Source organism: Platalea leucorodia (genome assembly GCF_965183815.1).
Source record: "Platalea leucorodia genome assembly, chromosome: 5".
Taxonomy (NCBI): domain Eukaryota; kingdom Metazoa; phylum Chordata; class Aves; order Pelecaniformes; family Threskiornithidae; genus Platalea; species Platalea leucorodia.
Window position 1 is genome coordinate 52,276,746 of NC_138827.1, and position 20,483 is coordinate 52,297,228.

General features: G+C 53.4%; 1 protein-coding gene across 1 annotated transcript in view; it reads left to right on the top strand.

Moving 5' to 3' along the window:
- Positions 1–9,963, top strand: part of ASTN1 (astrotactin 1) — a gene marked incomplete at both ends in the record, with an annotated part of 53,507 nt that extends 43,544 nt beyond the window's left edge. Inside the window, 7 exons of the mRNA XM_082312231.1 lie at positions 1,637–1,905; positions 2,158–2,291; positions 2,973–3,124; positions 3,471–3,606; positions 3,737–3,837; positions 4,470–4,653; positions 9,729–9,963. Coding sequence (XP_082168357.1) covers positions 1,637–1,905; positions 2,158–2,291; positions 2,973–3,124; positions 3,471–3,606; positions 3,737–3,837; positions 4,470–4,653; positions 9,729–9,963 — 1,211 coding nt within the window. The remainder of the gene's footprint in view (positions 1–1,636; positions 1,906–2,157; positions 2,292–2,972; positions 3,125–3,470; positions 3,607–3,736; positions 3,838–4,469; positions 4,654–9,728) is intronic.
- Positions 9,964–20,483: the final 10,520 nt, after the last annotated feature.

Sequence of the window (20,483 nt, forward strand, 5' to 3'; positions counted from 1 at the left end):
TTGTTTAACAGCCTTGTTTTCCTTGCAGGAGTCCCAAGGATAGGCTAGCGGTGGCCCATTTCTCAGCAAACCCTTGCAATAGGAAGATCTTCCTACCGAGCCATGGATGTGCTCTCCGGCAGCTCCCTGCAGCAACCAGCCCATACCAAACTACCGCCAGCAATGCCCTGAGCCTGCCTGAAGGGCAAGGCTTTGCCTGGGCATCCTCTGGCTTCCTCTGACCCCACTGACCATCATCAATGGTCCCTCTGTGCCCCGCTTTCTTCAGTGCAGAGCCAGGGACATCCTTCGGCAGGGATTTTGAGTGTTCCCCTGCATGACAAGGCTCTCAGCGGCAGGGTGATGCTAGCCAGGGCACAGCAGTGATGGACAGATCCTACCTTCTTGACTGTTGTGCTAGGACTTGTCCCCTTGTGTCAAAATATTTCCTGCTATGGGAGCGCTGGAGAAAAGCCCACCAAGTGCACGGTCTGGCTCGCTGCCCCGTGTGGCAGAGCCATGGCGGCACCCAGCGTCAGGCACCTTTGCGCGGAGCTGGGAAAAGCGTAGACCGTGGTGATGTTTTTGTGCTGCAAATCTTTTTTCTGAGCCTGTTGGGTTGCAGGGTTGCCTGAGTATTGGCAGGGTAGGACCTGCAGATATTCCCCCGTGTGTACGGGGCGGAGGGTAAACAAGTCTTCAGTCTCATCACAGTCTGGCTGGGGGTCTGTGGTCCCGATGAACGTACCTGCCTCTATCTCACCATTTTTTTTTACTTCGTGATGATGCTTTGTAAGCTAAGCCCTTGGGGAGAGACCCTGTTTCCTTGCTCAGCTGCAACTTTGTCCACCTCCATCCTGCCCCATGACAGTGCAAAGAGACAGGAGGAGCCAGGCTTGAGCCAGCTCCCCATCTCCCTTCCCCCTGCGTGGGGACTGAGTGCAGGAGAGGTAGAGGGGCTGGAGAGGGGCTTGGTGGCTTTGTAGCCATCTCAGGAGCTTTCTGGGCATCGTGAGGCACTGGCAAGTCTTTCCTGCTCATTCTGAGCTCTTCAGTGCTGCTGGCTGCAGACCTTTTGCGGGGCAGGGGGCACCGAGTCAGCATCGTTGCTGTGCACCCTGGTCTGGCACTCATTCTCTCTGGTCTCCAACATGCTCTGTCACATCAGCTTTGATGGGAGTCCTTGGGAACCGAGGGAGTTGAGCAAAGAAATCAGCTGTTGGGCCAGGAGGGCTTTTGCAGCACAGTGGTTTGGCAGGGGGCTCTGGTGGGGCGTCAGCGTGGGGTGAAGCTGCCCAGGCAGGTCCTTCATGAGTCTCCAGCCACATGAAGGAGGCTCCCTCTCGTGGGGACCTGCTGCAAGGGTGGTCTGTCCCAGTGCCAGGCGAAGGGCTGGGGCTGGGGAAACTGAGGCACGGGGAGACAAAAGGACCTGCAATGGTAGAGGCCAGGGTGGACTTTTCAGTCCTGATTTCTCCTCTGAAGACCAGTGAGCGTTTCATCCCTACAGAGCAAATGGGGAGCTCTTAAGGATACAGAAGGGTCTCTGGGCAGCACTGCCTCTCTCCTGGCTGGAAGGCAGGGCTCTAGCCCCCTCGCATCCCCTTATTGATGGCTCGGAGCCCACCCTGGTGCCACTCTTTTCCCCCTTCCCCAGGCAACTCCCCCTCAGACGAGTCAGAGGAGCGCGAGCGGGACCCCAAGGTGCTCACCTTCCCTGAGTACATCGCCAGCCTCTCTGAGTCGGGCACCAAGCGCATGGCGGCTGGCGTGCGGATGGAGTGCCAGAGCCGTGGGCGCTGCCCCTCCTCCTGCCCGCTCTGCCACGTCACCTCCAGTCCCGACGTGCCCGTTGAGCCCATCCTGCTGGAGGTCACCAAAGCGGCCCCCATCTACGAGCTGGTCACCAACAACCAGACCCAGCGGGTGAGGAGCCACTGGCTGGGGTGGTGGGGTGGGCGTGGGGGGGTGGCAGGACAGCATTGGGGTGGTCTTTGCAGGCAGCTTGCCCTGGTAGCATCACATCAAAACATGGCAGCCCTTGCCTATTGGCCAGTCCTGCTCTCCAGGGTGGATGGTCTGTGCTGAACCCACCGGGGGATGGATAAGCACTGACTTGGGTGGTGGTGGGATGGGAGCTCACCTGCCCGGCGCTCACCCCATTCTCCTCTCTCCCAGCTCTTGCAGGAGGCCACCATGAGCTCACTGTGGTGCTCGGGCAGTGGAGATGTCATCGAGGACTGGTGCCGCTGTGACTCAAGTGCCTTCGGGGCTGATGGGCTGCCCACCTGCGCGCCTCTCCCGCACCCCATGTAGGCCTCCATGCATGCCCAGCCTGGTTTCTTGGGTCTGAGAGGAGGTGGTGATGGCCAACGGTGTGGTGGCAGGAGGTGGTGGGGCTGGGGTGGCTTTATGGGACAGGTTTGCAAGCAGATGGGGGACCTGGAAATCAGGCAGAGTGTGCAGAGATGCAGTGTCTTTTCTAAATTCAGCTGAGGACTGGGGAGCTGTTTTTGGATCCATCCTGATAGAGCAACCCCAGAGAAGGAGCCCTTTGGACCAGCATGCCCAGAGCCAGGAGGGGTAGGAAAGGGGGAGTCACTTCTCTCCTGGGGTTGCTCTCTTCCGTGGGTTAATGGCTTTGAAGCCCTTTTGTTGGGAGAGAGTTATGCAAAAATAGTCCCTACATACTACCTTACAGAAACCAACTAATTTCTGGTGCATTTGTGTGTGGTCTGCACAGCAGAGCAAGTGGCACTAGCAAACACGCTCATGCTGCCTTTTGCACTAGCCATGGGGACTGGCTGGAGAGGTTGTCCTCAGCATCTTTCCTACACTGTGTGTCTCAGCCTGGTGGTTTTGCTGCCTTTTTAAGGCACAGAGGATCAGCAAAGCGCTGATAGACATGGGTGAGGGTGAGCATGGGTGGGTGGTGGGGATGGCTGACAGACCTTGCCCTCCTGAGATGCTGACCGGTCAGCATTGCCCCCCAGCCTGCGGCTTTCCACCGTTCACGAGCCCAGCAGCACACTGGTGGTGCTGGAGTGGAGGCACTCGGAGCCCCCCATTGGGGTGCAGATCGTCGACTACCTCCTCCGTCAAGAGAAAGTCACCGACAGAATGGACCACTCCAAGGTGGAGACAGGTGAGCGGGGACTTCACTGGTTCTCTCTGGGGAGGGTGGGATGGACATGTTGGAGGACAGCCTCTGTCTCCCTCTTTGCAAGGGAATGCTGCAACATATCTAGTATCCTGTGGAAGAGAAAGCAGCCCCTCTCCTGCCCACCTTGCTGCAGAAGTGACAGCTCCACGCCATGGTGATGAGCCTTGCTGGAAAAGCAACGGGTCCATCTCTGCACCAGCCTCATGCATGAGCCTTGGTCCCCCTCGGCACCAGGCAGCATGGTAGCGGGCACAGACCTCAGCGGCTCTCCACAGCCCTGGGGACATCTGTGTCATCACCTGCGGTATGTCCTCCCCTCTCTCCCTAGAGACGGTGCTGAGCTTCGTGGATGACATCATCTCTGGTGCCAAGTCACCCTGCGCCATGCCGGCCCAAGTGCCTGACAAGCTCTCCTCTACTATCTCCCTCATTGTTCGCTGCCTGGAGCCCGACACCACCTACATGTGAGTCGCTTCCCCCGTGCCATGCTGGCGGCAGCACCGTCGCCCTGACCATGGTGCTCTTGCCTGATTCTGCCTGGGTTTGCATAAAATCTTGGGAGTCCAGAGCTTCACCTTTTTCCTTCTTGGCCAGGTTCACGCTCTGGGGAGTCGACAACACAGGAAGACGCTCCAGGTCCAGTGATGTGACGGTCAAGACCCCCTGCCCTGTGGTAGATGATGTGAAAGCTCAAGGTGAGATGGAGGGAGCTGCTGGACTGTGATGCTTGGGACCAGCAACAGGGAGTTCCCCCTTCCAGCGTGTCCCCGCACACGTCTTGTGTCCTGGCTGTAACATCTCCTTCGCCCATGGTGGCCCAGGTGCTGTCACGTGGTGTTGAGGGTTGGCGTGGAGGGTAGCAGGAGGCACGCATCCTCTCCGCAAACAAACACAGAGGCAGTCTGTGCTGGTGGAAGCGTGGGAGGATGGGGGGGGGGGGGGGGGGGCAGGCATTCAGGACATACCAAAATAGCCAAGAAGACCTGTCTGTCCTGCCCAGAAAGCAACTGGTAGTGTAGGTGGTGGCTGTGCTCAAGAAACCGCTTCCTCTAAATAAATGGTACTTCACCAACAGTCCCTGATGACACCACCGGTTTCTTTTCCTAATTGGACCAAACTATGGGAACCTAACCTGCACTGAGTCCAGGGAATGCCATCTACTCTGTTGCTCCTCCATTGGGACCTTGTCTTGATATGACGTAAATCGTAACTCAGGGGACAAATCTTGGCTCTGGTCTTCATTGCCCTAGAGCTGAGCTTTAGCCTGGTGGGCTTTGTTCATGCCTTTCCTTGCACCCCACTGAATACCCCCTGTCCTTCTGCACAGAAATAGCAGACAAGATCTACAACCTCTTCAATGGCTACACCAGTGGCAAGGAGCAGCAAACAGCCTACAACACTCTGCTGGACCTGGGTTCCCCCAGCCTGCACCGAGTCCTTTACCACTACAATCAGCACTACGAGAGCTTTGGGGAGTTCACCTGGCGCTGTGAAGATGAGCTGGGGCCCAGGTAGGCTCAGGAGTTGGGTTGGCTAGGCAGACAGGCCCGCCCACCAACAGGCTTATCCCTCGTAGATGTTGATCACCAGTAAGGTGGCTCTCTGGCAAATCTGAATTTGTTTGATGATAGACCTTACAGTCTCACAGTGGGGTTCCTGTTTTGCTGGTTGCTGTGCATATGTTTCAGGTCCAGCCATCTCCCTCGAAGCACCATAAACACAGGACAAGGTGGAAGGCCGTAGACCATTGTCAACCCATCATCCTTGTCCATCCCACCAGCCCTATACTGTCTCTGGAGTTTTGCCTAGTCTATTCATGCTATGCAGGAAGGGGATGGGATTCTCTCTTTCTCTCAGTAGCTGCTGCCACAGGCAAAAAGGCGGAAGGTCTTGGAAAAATAATGCATCTTTGAGGAATGGAGGTTATTGCGGGTGAGAATGGGAGGGAGTGTGGTCAGAGCGTGTTGCTAGAGAAGGGCGCTGGGCATGAGGGAGGCAAAAAGGTGCAAGGAGGTGGTTGTACCTTCAAATCTGCTGGAGAAGGTGACACAGAAGAGCTTGGTTGTGGAAGCTGCTGGATGAAGTGCGTGCAAACACATGTGTGTGCGGGGCCATGCCAAGGTCAGGCTTGGCTTTCCTCCTTTTCCTGGGCTTTGGCTTGAGTTGAATGCATCTCTGTGTGTTGAACTCGCTGTCACTTGTGGTCCAAAGCAGGCAGTGGATTGACTTTGGGTCTGAATTGCACGTGTTCTTCCATTTTGATCCATGTCTGTGGTTGTGTGGGGTGATCTCAGGGACATGAGTGTTTTTGGTGCCCAGGCAGTGCTGAGCTGCCATGGCAGGTTTTGAAGGAGGTTGCCCTGAGCTCTTCCTGGCTGAAACAGTCCCTTCATGCCTGAGTGAGCACCATGTCCTCTCCCTGGGCTCCTCCAGGTCACTGCAGCCCCTCCAGCTGCCTGGGGATGAGGTGCCTTGTGCCCCGGGCTTGCAGAGGCAGACAGATGTTCCCTTTTCCTTTGTCCTTCAACGTCTGCTTTTGTCTGCGTGGTTTCCCAGTAACGTGGATGTTTCCAGTCAGTTTAGCAAGCTGGGCTGGGAGATTGTGTGGGCTGCAGTGGTGTTTCATAGCATCTGGCCTCCAAAGAACTGGAGCCTTGAGCCCATCCCGTAATCAGGATTACTCCAAATGTGCATCAGCAACAGCTCCTATCTATGAAATGCATGGCCTCCACCTTACCCCCTGCTCCAGAGCTCCTTTTGCTGGTCTCACCACTAGCTGTCTTCCAGCCCTGCTTCTCCAAGTGATCACTTGTGGATTTCTAGCAGAGGATTGGAGATCCTCTGTGTCCCTTCTCTGTCCTCCAGACCTCTGCTAGGTGGTCAGAAAGACTCAGCAAATAGCTGGTGGCTGTCTTGCACTTAGTGTCTTAGGCATGTCTCCTAGTTCAGCTTTAGTGGGAAACTCCTAAGAGATACTCCACTCCCTGGGGCAAAGCTGAGGTCTCTCCTCCTTCCCCTTTTCCCATTTGTGTTCCAAGAAATGTGAGCTCTTTGAGGCACAGCCTCAAAGCTCAGTAGCGACGTCCCACAGCGCGTGGAGTCTTGTTAAGGCTGAGGCTCCCACCAGCTCCTCTACCCAGGGTTGCTTCATTCCCATAATACCAAGTGGGATCAGCAGGCTTGGACTTACGTCTCACCTTCGTCTCGAGCCCAGCTGCAATGATGCCGCTTTGTCTCCATTTCCAGATGTGAAATCCAGCCCCAGTTTGCACAGACCATTTGACATCTGTTGTGATGGTTTGCATGAGGGGTACATAAAATTCCTTACGTGACAGACTGGAGTCATCACACAGCCACTGCCATTGCCAAGACTGAGCATTGCCATCACTGCTCACTGCCTCAGTGGGGAGACCAAGGACCAGCCAGAACATGGGGTGGAAGCTGCCTATGACACAGAGGTGTATTGGCACGGAGCAGCCAGAAATGCCACTGAATTGCCCAAATGTTACCTTTTGCTGTGTGAATCTACGAGCCAGAGGGTTAATTCCACCCTCTGGAAATGCTGGAGCGCTTAGGATGGGATGACGCAAGTTGCTGATGAAGTGTTTGCAGCTCGCACTACTTGGAAAGAGACATTTAGGCAGCTGCAGTGGGTTCTGGTGATGACAAATCTTGGAAAGCAGACCTCCTGTTTGATCGTCTGCGAGGGCGAAGGATCCAGACTGGTGGTGACAGGACAAATCACTTGCAGATGACATTATTTAGCCAGCAGACAGAGTGTTTGTTTGACTGCTGCTGTTGCTCTTTTGAAGTCCTGGATGTGGACCCACGCGACTGACTCTACCATGTCCCTCCTCCTCCACGCGGCCATGCCGCCTTCTGGCTCTGCTTGCTTGGGGTGCGCTTGCCTCCCTTCTTGGCGATGCTGGCTGCTGGACTGAAGGAAGCAAGGGTGTGTGCAGATAACTTCTCTGGGGTTACGAAAGCAAGTCGCTCCCTCCCAGTCTGAGAAAGCCTGGAGAGAGGCCTGAACTTTGCATAAGGAGAAGAAATGGAGGGAAACACAAGTCATTTTCTATCAAGTAATAAGTGAAAGTAGGATTTGATGCAAAGCCTGGTGAAGTCGGGTAGTGTCTATGGGCTTTAAGCCAAAATCTGTGGGATCATATTCAACATTCCTGTTATGGTACCCGTGACGCCGGAGGAAGAGAGGCAGTCGCAGCACCTTGCCTAGGTGTCTAGGTGCGGGGACCAAGACAAGTGAGGGGTCGGCTACCTTCTTATGGCTGGAAGACCTGGCCAGCTTGGGTGACTGTCTCCAGAGTCAGTACCATGCTAAGCACCTTCACCTCTCTGCTGTGCTCTGGATGTGAGCCCCGGGGCTGCAGGTGTCACATGGCTGCAGAGCTAGACAACCTCTCTATGGCTCCAGACTGGCCCGTTGGAGCTGCAGCCACCTCTGTGATGGACCTCTTGAGGGTTTCCTCTCCAGGAAAGCCAAGGTTGGCTCTAGCTGGGTCTGCGGTAAATTAATTCCTCTCCAACCAGCTCTCCCATGGTGCACCTGGCCTTGGAGGAAGGTGTGGAGGGGTTGCGGATGTTCCTCTATGGTTGGTACGCATACCCTTGAGCTGTCAAAGCAGCCACAACACAGCCATGTGCTCCACACATAACCCCTGCTTATCCAAGTAAGAATGTGACAAAGAGGGTTTTTTTCCCTAGCATTACAATTTGTACCTCTGCTGCCTGTTCTGTGCTGAACAGATGCTGAATTAAAACTACCAAGGGGATGTATCTTCTCTTCCCTGTCTATACTAACCCACCAACTGACCTTGAAGCTGGCTAGGAAACTTATCCCAGCTCTCGAGTCACTTAAACTTCTATCTGGGTTTCCAGGCACATGCGATACTCACCTTCAAGACACTCCATTTGAATCCATTACCTCCACATTTGCCAGATTCCCTGGAGATCACCCAAAGTGCTAGACAAGTTTAAAATGAACATAATGTGTTTTATCTGAACAAGCTGTTTTTCTTGATAAAAGCATTAGAAGCACAATTTTAAGAGGAAAAATGTGAAAAGAAGAGAACACAATTTAGGTCATATTTGGCCAGGATCCTCTGCGCTCTTCCAGTATCTCATCCAACATGCAGGGTTGGTAATTTAGCACTTTCTCTCTACCAGAACAAGCCCACACAGAGGCTATGTTGCCCTAGGGGTGCTGCATGTCTGTCTTCTGCTGAAGATGGATTCCTCCTAGACCTCCTCTCCCTCTCTCACCCGACCTTCTCTCCTGCCTTCCTTGGCTGGGTTGTGGCTCTTTAAAAAGCGCCACTGCCATGACCTGCCTTTCCTTGTTTTGCTGTCTGCAACTGGAATATGCAAAATGCACATGCAAAGAACCAGGGAGCTCCGCCACATCTCCTGCTCTCTCAGAGCTTTTTCGGTCAAACCAATGTTGTATACCTCAGTATATTCCTTCTAGTTTGCACACTATCCTGTAGGACACATTTCCTCAACTGTTACTAAACATTACAAGTCATGTAGCAGGAGTGTCATTCATTGTACTTAGATCTTGTGATATTGCATCTTATGAGGATCGTAATTTTTATCTCGCCCTCAGCCTTCCACACAGACCCCCCCAAGCCAGGCATGATAATTTTGAGTGGTTTTTTTTCCTAAATCTCCTTCATGCTCAGTGGTGTCCCAGCATGCTGGCTCCCAATACTGTGCATTTCTTCTCCATCATGTGCCCCTCAGTCATGTGATGGCAAGGGAGCGATGCTCCTGGCATGCCTGCCTTTTCCCTGCCCTTCCTGCCATGTCACTGGAGGTGTCCTACACCAAGCCATGAGTGACCAGCGCAGTTCCCAAACATGCAACGCATGCACTTCATGGAGAGGACACACGTGGTGACACTGCCCTGGGCTGGCCACACATGTCATGCCTGACACCTTTTCGCGTTTCTCCCCACTGCCTGCAGTGCTATCTGCTCCCACTTTTCCATCCTGTCATATTTGGGGTCCGGTAGCTGCAGCAGTGACTGGTGATGCCATTTGAGTCTTTGATGATGTCCATCCCAAGGGGTGCTGGGGGTTTCACAGCTACACCTGTGACTGTCGCCTCACTAAACCTGCAGCAAACCTGGCATTGTTTAAGGGACGATACAGAATGGAAGGAGAAGGGAGGGACAGGGCAGGGAAGTGTAAGGTGAGTCCCAAGACCAGCGTAGCAGGTCCAGCACCACCATGGTGGCATGGGCATCTCTGGCCCGGGTAGGGGCTGTTCTCGCATGCATTTAGGCTTGCAGTGCTGCCACAGGGCTGGTGCGTCCCCCCAGCCCTGCTGTTCCTCCTCGTCCTAGCAGCATCGGGCTCCGCTCAGCCTGCTCTCCATGCTGCCTGACTCTTGCGTTATTTCTTCTCCCTCCAGGAGCTCCCGCGGTGTCCTTAACTGTCTTTGCTTTTCTCTCCTCATACACTTCTCCTGCCCTTCCCACCATCCCCCTGTGGTGTTTTCCATCACCCCTGCCGCCCCTTCGCTGTCCATCCCCCCTGGCATGTCCCCTTGCCCGCCCTCACTGCAGGAAGGCTGGCCTCATCCTCTCGCAGCTGGGGGACCTCAGCAGCTGGTGCAATGGCCTCCTGCAAGAGCCCAAGATCAGCCTCCAGCGCTCGTCCCTCAAGTACCTTGCCTGCCGCTACAGCGAGATCAAGCCCTATGGGCTCGACTGGTCAGAGCTCAGCCGGGACCTCAAGAAGACATGCGAGGAGCAGACGCTGAGTGTCCTTTACAATGACTATGGTGACAAGGACTACTGAGGGTTGCGGGCGCCCGCTCTCATGCTGGCCTTCCCACGGGCGTTTGTGAGGGTTTTATACATGGACCCATGGTGGGGAGGGTGTCACTGATGTTTCTGGAGGCAAAAATTTGGACTGGGGAGCGAAACCGGCTGCTCTGTGCAGGACTGTCTCAGTATTAGTTTCTTCTTCGACTTGGCCAAAAGCCTTTCTAGTTAGAAGTCTTGTGGGACCCAGTTTTCTTGGTTTTGTTTCATTCATTTTGCCAAGAGGTTCCTCAGCATTGGTGGAGAGGGCAGGTCTTGCCCCATCCCTGCCCTGGCTATGGGGACCATCCCCAAGGGTGGGGGACACTGTTCACAGGAGAAACACGGTGACACAGCCAGGACAGGAGAGCAGGTGTTGCAGGGTTGGGAAAATGGAGGCAGGGCATGCAGGCTGAGATGCTAACGGTTATGGCTGAGCAAAACAGCCACTGGATGGCCAAGAAGGTTGGGATTTTTTTTATTTTTTTTGCAATTGTAAAGCATGAGGTCTGGATGAGACCTGGCCAAGCGATGGTGCCATTGCAGGGCAGGGCTGGTGTGGTGTCACCGGCTGGGGTGAGGAGAGAAGGGCATTGGTGAGCCCATCTCCTCAAGTTCTTCTGTCATGGTCAAAGCCCACATCTGCTCCAAGATTCAGAGTCCTCCAGAGCAAAGGCAGCTTGGCCTCAGGGCCAGTGGTCAGCTGGACATCGTGAGCTTTCTTCTTGTGGGACCACATTCCTAGGAAGTCAACTTAAAAATCCTTTCCATTATTTTATTTTTTACCCACCATAACAAAGACTTTGAAGCAATGTCAAACTACTGTTCAGGAGTGTCCCAGTCTAGAGAGCAGCACCCAGATGGCACAGACAAGGCTGCCTTCTGCACCAGCCACCCTGTAGCTGTGGCATAGCCCAGGTTCTGCATGGCGAGGGGAGCAGGGTGTAGCGTACCCCAACGTGGCGGTGCAGGATGGTTCTGGAGGTCCTGGTCCCAGAGAAGGTTTGGTGACATGACGTGGCAGGCAGGCTTCTGGGGGTGTTGCTTGCCTATGTTCAGGCTCACATCTGCAGCTCTCACCGGTGACTTTTTTTAAACCAGACAACTGGGGTTGTCCTGGGACACTGGGCTTGGTTCAGAGCAAACTGTTCTCCAAAACCCTGTTACCACTGACAATGTTGGAGGCAGCAAATGGCTTCCTTTTAGCTTCAGCTTCCAGCCTGGTTTGCAGAGGAGGCATCTCTGGACTTGCCAGCTGTGCACCTTTGATCTGGACAAGCCAGGAGCCCTACAGTGGGATTTTTATGATGCCTCTTCAGAGAGGAATTTCCTTTTCATTTTTTCAGTCTTGGCAGGAGCAATCTTCAGCCTGTCTCTTATGATTTTCTGCCTCATTCCTCCTCCTCCTACCTGCCAAGGACACGGCTCGAATATTTGCGTGGTGCTGGGAGGGACGTGGCTGTGGTCCACAGCCAGTCACAGCCAACAGCACTGCAATACAGTATTTGCTCAACAGCAGTTCAGTATCTTCTTGCAGGACCACACAGTGCTTTGCTCTTCCCTTCTTGTGGGCAGACCTCTACTCCAGGGGCAGCTGGCCTGAACCGGGGAGCTGCTGGGAGCAGCCACCAATAGTCAATATTACCTGTGCATCCCCATGTCATTTCTGTAATGAATGTGTCTAGCAGGAGTCATCAGGCAAATGGATGCTCTTTGCAAGAAGGAAGTCTATTGGATCCTTTTGGCTTTTTCTCACATGTTTCTCCTTATATTTTGATGTGCCTGATGCTGGCAAGGGCTTGGGGCTCAGAGCAAGACCAGTGCTGTCTCCATGTGCAGGTATATGTTGGGCAGGTGGTTCGTACTGAGCCATTGCTCCTTTTCCTTTCAGCCACTGGCAGTGTTGGCCAAGACATTTTGTTTTATCCTCTTGCTTCTCCCAGTGGATGCTGAGACAACTTTTTAACTTCCAGCCGGGCAGCCATCCAGGGATGGGCAAAGGGCACCTCCAGTCAACACCTCAGAGGGATGCTTGAACGAAGGCTGCTCTGGCCTAGACACAAATTGGTTGCTCACCAAGTAATACCGCTTACGTGGCCTTTATATGAAACGCAGACTGTTTTCCTTTGGGTAGCAGACTCCTCTCTTTTATTGCTTACTAGGTGCAGCAGCAGGGACAGGAGCAGTGCAGTCTGCCAGCCACTCGCTGCAACGCTGCCAGGAAAACCCTGGACACCCCATGCATTCACACCTGCCTAGGTTACTTTTTCATCCGGCCCCAAGATTTGCACTGGGGCTCTGCAGGTATTTCTGTTCTGCTTCTGTGCTCACATTTAAAATCCCTTGCGTGGTCAACCAAAACCCCACAGCATCATCAGCTGGCTGGGCCGGACTCTGCTCCTGTGGCCCCAGCTTCCCCATGGGCTGGGAGATGGACCATCCTGGAAGGTGAGGGGAAAGCCACCCATCCAAGGTCCTTCAACAGCACCCTTGCACAGTTGGAAGGGACTTGGTGTTCCTATCCCGTGGTGGACTGCCCAGTCTGCTGGTGGGGCTATGCTCTGCTTGGTTGACCGCCGCGGTGTTGCTGCACCTGCTGTGTCGGCAGATCCTGCCGGCGTGGCATGTCTGCAGGGCCATTTTCATGATGGCCCTGGCTTCATGAAGGCTTCCTTCTTGGTTTCCTCACTCTGGCTTTGCAAGTCAGAATTTTGCCCAAACTTGGATTTTCTTGCCAAAATCCCTCAACTAACATGAGCCCATCTCAGACAAATGCCAGCAGCCTGCCATTGGGGCCCAGACCAGAGGCAGGGGCTGCACCATGGCTACAGACCTGGCCTTGGTGGGATGTGTTGTATGGGGCTTGCTCATCCAAAACAGCTGGGGGCAAGCCCCAATGTGTACCCTTCCCTGCAGAGCTGACACCGTCCATGTCTGCCGCGGGGCCCTACTGTTGGGTCTGCACAGCATTTTCTCTTGGACTCCTGGTTCTTCCCATGCTATCAACCACATGAAAGCTGGAGAAGACATCATTTTCCATCCATTTCTGCAACCTTCCTTGCCCTCCTGCCCTCTCTTCTTGTTTTGTTTCTCAATTAATGAGCGATCATTCACCTGAGATGAACCTCTGGGTCGTTATCTTTTCTTTGCTGCACCTGTACCCCTGTAATAGCATTACTACCTTTTACTTGTCGTGGAGTTATTTAACATACAAAGATGGTTTGGTCCTTTTCTTTACAAAGATGACTACAATTCATGTTCCTTGATGTTCTATTAAAACTCTAATGTGACGTTTTACTACTGTAGATTGAAAGTAGGGTGCTTTAGGGTGAGATAGCCATGTGGCAAGAAACACAAAACCCTTCCGGATTACTTAAAGAAAAAAAAGGTTTTAAATAACAGCAACAAAAAAATCATTGTAACAATATGTAAAACTCCAGATGATAATTTAACTGACTATTAAACGGAGCTGTTAGTAATCTGTGGCTCTGGCAAACTGGAGTGTTTGTTTATAGTTTTGGTCCAGTTGATGTCATCATTTGGTAGCAGATGAAACACTCCCAGCCTTTGAACTTGGGTGCATCTTCACACAAGTTTAGCATTAGCCTGTCTGCCCACTGGGTTAGCCAAGTCCTAAACCACTCAGTACACACAGCCGGAGCTGTGTCCTGCACCTCGCCTCGCCTACCTGCTCTGCTGGGCACACAAAAGTGCGGATGCCTGCAGGCACCTTCAGGTTTTGGGGGGAAGACTGCATTTACTTACCCTCTGCAAGGGGCTCTCAGTCCTTGCTTTGCAAACCTCCATGGATGCTGGGAATTTGGGAGCACAGTCAAAAAAAGCTCCTTTTAGCCTGTCTTCTTAGGGTTTAAGGTGGATGGGATGGTGCTGTCTGGTGGCCAGCCACCCCCTGATAACTTCCTGGTCCATCTGGCAGACCGTTGACAGAGGACTAGCAGCATCAAGAACATTAATGTCCTATGAACTATGCAAAAATCAGTGCCTGAGCAGAGGTGAGAGACGCAAAGGATGCCTTAAAAGTCATTTGCAGTGTGGTGTTGTGTCTAGTGCTCAGGCCATCAGCACTTGTAGTGGCTGGCCTCTTGGCCAAGCTCAGTGTGTATTGCTACCCGCCCTGCCAGATGGGTGGGAGACCCAGGGGAGAGCTGGGGATTACTGTGGGCAGGCAGACAGGATGCCTGGGAGGACACGGGAGAGGGGGGATTTAGGGGCTATAGCACACGAATCCATAGGAAACCAGACTTCATTATGTCTCATGGAACAACTTGATTTTTATGTTTTTTTCTCTTCCCACTGCTAAATTGGAGGAAAATAAGCTAAAAATACACCCAATACTTTCCTTCTGCTATTTTCCATGCAGTTAAGTGCTATGCTCATTGCACAATAACCCGTGGCTGTGGAACGAGACGTGAGGAGGAGGAGGAAGAAGAAGAGGAGGAGGAGAGGGACTGCGTGGCAGCGAGGTGCGCAGTCGCAAGCCTGGACTGCTGTGTAAGAAGGTCTTGGTGTGGCTGGCTCCTCACAGCTTCACCAGAGCAAAATCTCCTCCGGGGTCATCTGGCTTGGAAGCAATGGGGGTTTGGAGAAAGCCACCCCAAAAAAGAAGTGGACTGTAAAGGATGCATCACCAGCTGACACAAAATGGCAGCTTTTTAGGAAGGGTTTGGTAATGTGTGTGCATGTTGGAAGGGTTGCCATTGGCCAGCAATCCTTATTCATGCTCAGAAAGCAGGTACCAGCAGGGATTTCCGCATTTCAGTGCATGCATGAACGACATGGCATCGCTGGGGCCCTCACACAAGGCACCTGGTCCCCCCTGCCCCATTTCTTAATGACTGACTGCATGGTCTCCTCCATTGTAACGGCTGACAAAACTTTTCAGATCCAGTTTGTGCTGCTGAAAAAGCCACCACCCTCCTCAACCACATGTCCCCCTTGTCTTGGGGACACAGGGGTTGGCATCTCTTACCTTAAGGCTGGGTGTTTGGCAGAAAGGAGGGGATGGGATGGGAAAACAGCTTGTCACTTGGCTACTGCCATAGACAACTCCCCTTTTTGATATAAATGGGGTCCTGGTTGCTTGGGGCTGTGGAGCCTCTTAATGCACTGTCCTCTGTGGAAGCAAATCTAGCCCCAGTGGAAGTGCATGATTTGGGGAGCTTTGCCCCAGAGAGGACATCTGATGTCACCAGGAGATGCTGTTCCTCATCCAGGGATGAGAGAGCCCGTGCAAAGACCAGAAGTGAAGGAGAGGCTGGTGCAGAGCAAAGGGAGGCACATGGCCATCAGAGATGGCTGGAAGAAGAGGCAGCGGGGTTTAAAGACATGAGGAAGTGGGTTTTAAAGACACAACAAGGGAAATCAAAGATAACAAGGAGGGAGACTCAGGATGAGTTGACTGTCCCCAGCAGGAGTACACCCCCTTTGGCTTTTGGGCATCTCTATCCCAGCCCCAAGCCCCTGGACATGGTACAAGGGCCAGCACTGGAGGCAGCCCTGCCCACAGTCCTGCCTGCATGCGCCTGTGCATCCCCAGCTGCTCTGGCACAGGCAGCCAGAAGGACTGAGGGCTTGCCGGGACCTTGCTTGCTTCCAGCAGCAACACAAAACCAAAGCACCTCAGCTTGTTTCAATCAAGGCTGGGTACACATGGCTCCAATTGCCGATGACGGGAAGGGCACCCTGGCTGCAATGAGGAGGGAGGGCTGTGCAATGCACCCAGCCACCCCAGGGTTGGCGGGGGCAACTCCTTGTCCCCAGGTGCTCCCTGCTCACCCAGCCACCAGGGCAGCACCGGGCACCCCATGTTCGGGGCTTTTCCTTCCATTTTCTCAGCCCATTGCTCCTCTCTGGGACCCTTGATGTGCTCACATCAGCCCCACAGGATGAAAATTGGGATTTCATTGCTTTCCATAGCCTTGGCATTGCCCCCTGGGGTTCAGCAGCCCCCTGGTCTCTGACCCACTGCAAGCGCTTGTGTTTTTCAGTCCTTTCCAACCTTTCTGCTTGCTCAGCCGTGACTCACCTTCTCCACCGCTTGCAAGCGAAGTGCGTGGCGAAGGAAAGAGAAATAGCTACTAGCACAGCTTTGGCCTTTTCAAACCCTGCACTGAGCTGCAAAACAGTAAAGGGGCTCCTTGAGGGACCATCTTGCCCCTGACTGATGGGCGGAGAGGCTTGAAATGTCGCCAGAACTAGTCTATCAGAAATGCAGCCTGAATTTTGTTATCTGCCATTTGTGCTTGCTTGTTCTGCTCTTGAACTTTTTTCAGGGCCATTTTATTTGCTCAGTTGAAACAGTCTTAAAAAAGGGGGAAAAAATACCCATAAAGTATATACCAAAAAAATCTGAACAGTGGAAAAGGTAGCAGTGGGAAGAAGAAAAACCCTGTAATCCTCTTTCCTCAAAGCCTTTAAAAAGCAGTATTTCCTCCGAGTAAACCACCCTGCAGGCCCTGAGAAACCAACAACAGGGCAGGCTGGTCCTGTTGCAGATGTGGCCACCAGCTATGGCCACCACGGACCATCGTGGCTCAGTGGCTCTGTACCTGGCACCATGGGAGACCTGGCCAGCTGGGGGCCACTAGGAATTGGGAATTGCAACAGGGAAAGAATCCTAGGGGAAGGAGCCTCACGCTGTCCCTCCTCGTGCCACTGGCATGATAGCCTTCCAGTGCGGGGGGTGGTGGGACTTTCAAACCTGGCCCAGATGCTCCAGGTGCCCCTGGTCCAGAGGGCATGTCCAGGTATGGCCAGCGACATGCAGGGCTGTGGCTGCAGCAGGCTCCACAGGACAGGCCGCTTCATCGAATGCTGCAAATCCCATTTTCCAGAGCACGAGAAACACTGATTTGGCCAACTGGGCAGAGTAGAGCAACTGTGGGCACCTTTGAAGTGAAGTCCTAACCCACAAGGACCCTGTGGATGTCCCCTGCCTTGGTGACATGGGATGTTTGTGGGATTTGGGGCTGTCCATGGGAGGAGATTCAGCTGGTACTATGGCATCAGCTTGCCCTGGTCCCTGTCATGCTTCATGCTGGTGGTGCACTGAAGTGGAGATGGGTGCCTTGGGCTTACCACCATCCGATGGGGAGGCTGGAGCTGGCTGCCTCCCTGTGGACTGCCACCCACCTTGTGCAGGGCTTTTTGCTGTTTCTCAGTCCATATGTACAAAGCTTATCTGGTTGCTTAAAAAAAAAATAATTCTCAAAATCTTTGAGCAACTTTTTTGATTGTCTTTGGTTTTAACCCTCTTGCCAGGATGCCACTTAGCATTTCTCTCTGGCTGTGGCATGAGCCACCCTCTGCTCCCTGTCCCCAGGGAGGTGGCGTGTGAACACACACAAATATATTTTCCCTACCTTTACAGTGAGTTAATTACAAAAAGTGATTGGCAATGGACAAGTTTGTGGCATAAGCAGCAGAAGACCAGCTGCAAAAGTGTCCTCACAGCTGGCGGCGCAGCAATAGCTGCCTGGGTGGCAGCCTTGAACAGGGAGAGCATTGGAGGTTTGTGTGTGAGTTTCCCCAATGCAAAACCCAAAGCAGGTCTCCCACTGGGCTGAGACAGCGCTGGGAGGAGGTTGAGAGAACCCGTAGTTTGGGGCAGAGGAGGGAACGTGGGACCAAGGGTGCTGGGAGCGGCCGAACCACCTCCCTCCCCCAGCCTGGCCCTCCCCTTGGTTGAAGCAAGGAGGCAAAAGAGGTGGAGGATGAGAAGATTATTTATTTTTCATAGATTTTTATAAAAAATAATTATCAAATACAAAAAAATAAAAATAGCAGCAGCCTCCGTTGTGAATAAAAACCTAAAGGGGACAAAAACCGCTCAGTGTCGCTATAGAAGAACAATATTTAGGTACATAGAAGCTATCTGTTCATGAGAAGTACAAATCTCTATCAGCCAAGCCAGCACCTCCGGCCCGCCCCTGGTTCCCCTATCCACTGCTGAGCAGGGATGAGCCATTGCTGAGACCAGGATTTTCACGCCAAAAGGGTAAAAATTTAGCATCTAAACACATAGGCATCTAGGTAATGCTGACACCAGGCAGGGAAGGGTTTGGCATCACAAGATGCCAGGAATTGAAATTCTTCCATCTCCCTCTGCGTGTCACCCTCATCCCACGTCCCCACCATCCCCACTGGCGGGGGGCTGCCGTGCCCCCTGCTCCTGCTGTGCTGAGACCCTTGAATTTCCCCTTCCCTGTGCTGGTGGAGCAGGACGGGCTGCCCAAGTTGCACCTTCTGGGGGCATTCAGGTCCAAAAAGTCTCAAAGGGCTTTTTAAAAATTTCCTTGGTTTGGGGGTTTTTTTTGGATTGAAAAATGGATCACTGTCAATAATTGCAGCTCTCTGCCAAACTGACAGTGCCTTTGGGTAAAAACTCCGGGTATTGTCACCTGTGCATGATGGAAACAGAAATTTCATTGCATCCCTGCAGCAAGAGGAGATGGGGCCCGTTGCCCCCCCCTGCATCCCTGGCTAGGCCAGGGCAGGCAGGAGGTGACCCGCCACAGGGCGATGGGTACACTTGGGGTGAGGAAAGGGCTTAGAGAAGGACAAGGCATCTCCTGCCTGGACACTGGTGGGATGTCCAGGCACCTTTGTCCCGTTCCTGTCCTCCAGCCAAACATAACTGTAGGAGATGCCTGACAAAAAGGGTGGGGGAGCTAGTGAAAGCCAAAGGATGCCTTGAAAATCCTCAGTCTCTCCACACTGTGTCACCCTCTGTCCATCACTCTTGTGCTGGAGAAACTGGCTTGGAGCCTGGCTCCACCAGCACAGGCCATGCGGGGAGGACGTAGCTGGGCAGCCTTGGGTTTCTTGGTCCCAGCCTGGGGCTGCACTGGGGCATACCAGGGTGTCCGTGCTCCTACTCTGTGGTCCCTTTTCTACTCTCCTCTCTCTGTCCTTTTTCTCTGCCTGTTTGCAGCACAAAACCATCAGCAGTAACCCCAGCTGGAGCCAGGCACCTTCCCTGCCTGCTGCCTCTATGGGGCTGGGTCCAGGCTGCCAAGCTGAGCCTCTGGGAATCAACTATGGGGCCAAAGTTTCTAGCTGGGCTTCTTTGGATCTAGAAGTCAATCTGAAGATTTTCATTTAGTGCCTACAGGAGCAAGAGACTCGTGAAAGTCAGCAACTGTATGTCCATCGTGATGGGCTCGGCCACAGAGATAGTAATAAGGAAAATCTCAATGGAAAAAGATGATGCTCAAGGTCTCCTGACAGATCGTTCGGGTCCTGTCTCTCCTGCAAGGGTCTGGTCTCCTCTGAGAACTGCTGACAACACTGTTGAAGCTCATGTTTGGAAAGGAGATGTGGGGAAAGAAAAGAAGGACCACCTCATCGTCCTTTATTCAGAGCATCACACAGCTACTCTGTGTTGCCCACTACATCCCTCATCTAGTTGGGTGTGCAGTGGCCATGGAGCTCAAGGCAGAGAGGGATTGTTGTGTGTCTTTGCTCCTACTGACCACGCAGCGATCCCCATGGACACGTAACCCTTCCCAGAGGTCTCTAAAATAGTGGGTGACCGGCATCTGCGGTGCCCTGTGGGGCAGCAGTTCTCACCGAACGTGCCGTGCTTGCCAGGGTGATCCAAGGGCACAGCAGTGTTTCTTCTCAACCTCAAAATCCTGATGCAGGACCCTAAACAGAGCAAGGCAAAGTACCGGCAAATCCCAAGGGCAAAACTTGGTGCCTGCAAGATGCTGAGAGCACCTTGAGATCGCAGTCTCCATGCCTCCTGCCTGGGGAGCTCTCTCCTGGTATGGCCGGGGTGTTTGGCTTCCCTCTCTGTCCTTCCAGCTCCCTCTCAGCAAGGAAGGGGAAATTCCCTGCTCCTCCTGCCCTGACCTGTGCTTTTCCCAATGGTTTGTACTTCACAGCAGCATGGGTGTGTGACAAAGGATATCCTTTCTCAGCTTCATCAAGAGCAAAGAAAATATAATATATATTTATATATATTATATATATATGTATATATATATATATAAAATTAAGTTTAAATATTTGCAGAGATCACAACTACCTCGACCTTGCTAAAAGAAGCCTGTACAGCAGAGGGGGGTGAATAGTGACAAAATCCAGAGGAAAGACAGACACTCAGATGCCAGACCAGGACAAATGTCCGTGGCAGTGCCTGGGCTCTCGGCGTGGAGCCCAGCCCAGTGTGTGGGCAAGATGGCACTGGACCGCTGGCTGAGCCCCTCGAGCGTGCACCAGGCCCCCATGTCCCAGCTGGGTTCAGGAGGGAGCAGCGATGGGGAGGGGACTGCCATGCGCCTGCCCTCCTGTGCCACAGCGCGCTGGCCGCTTGCTGGCTGCGCGTGGCCTCGACCCGTCCCCTCCATGCACAGTCACCACCCCCTCCCCTGCCCGGCTCTTCCTTATGCCTTCTGCCCCCTTGAACCCCGCCATTCCCCAGCGGCCCCCGTTGCTGCCCCTTTGCTCCTCCGGCGCTCGCCTGACCAAGAGAGGCCCTTCGTGGTGCCG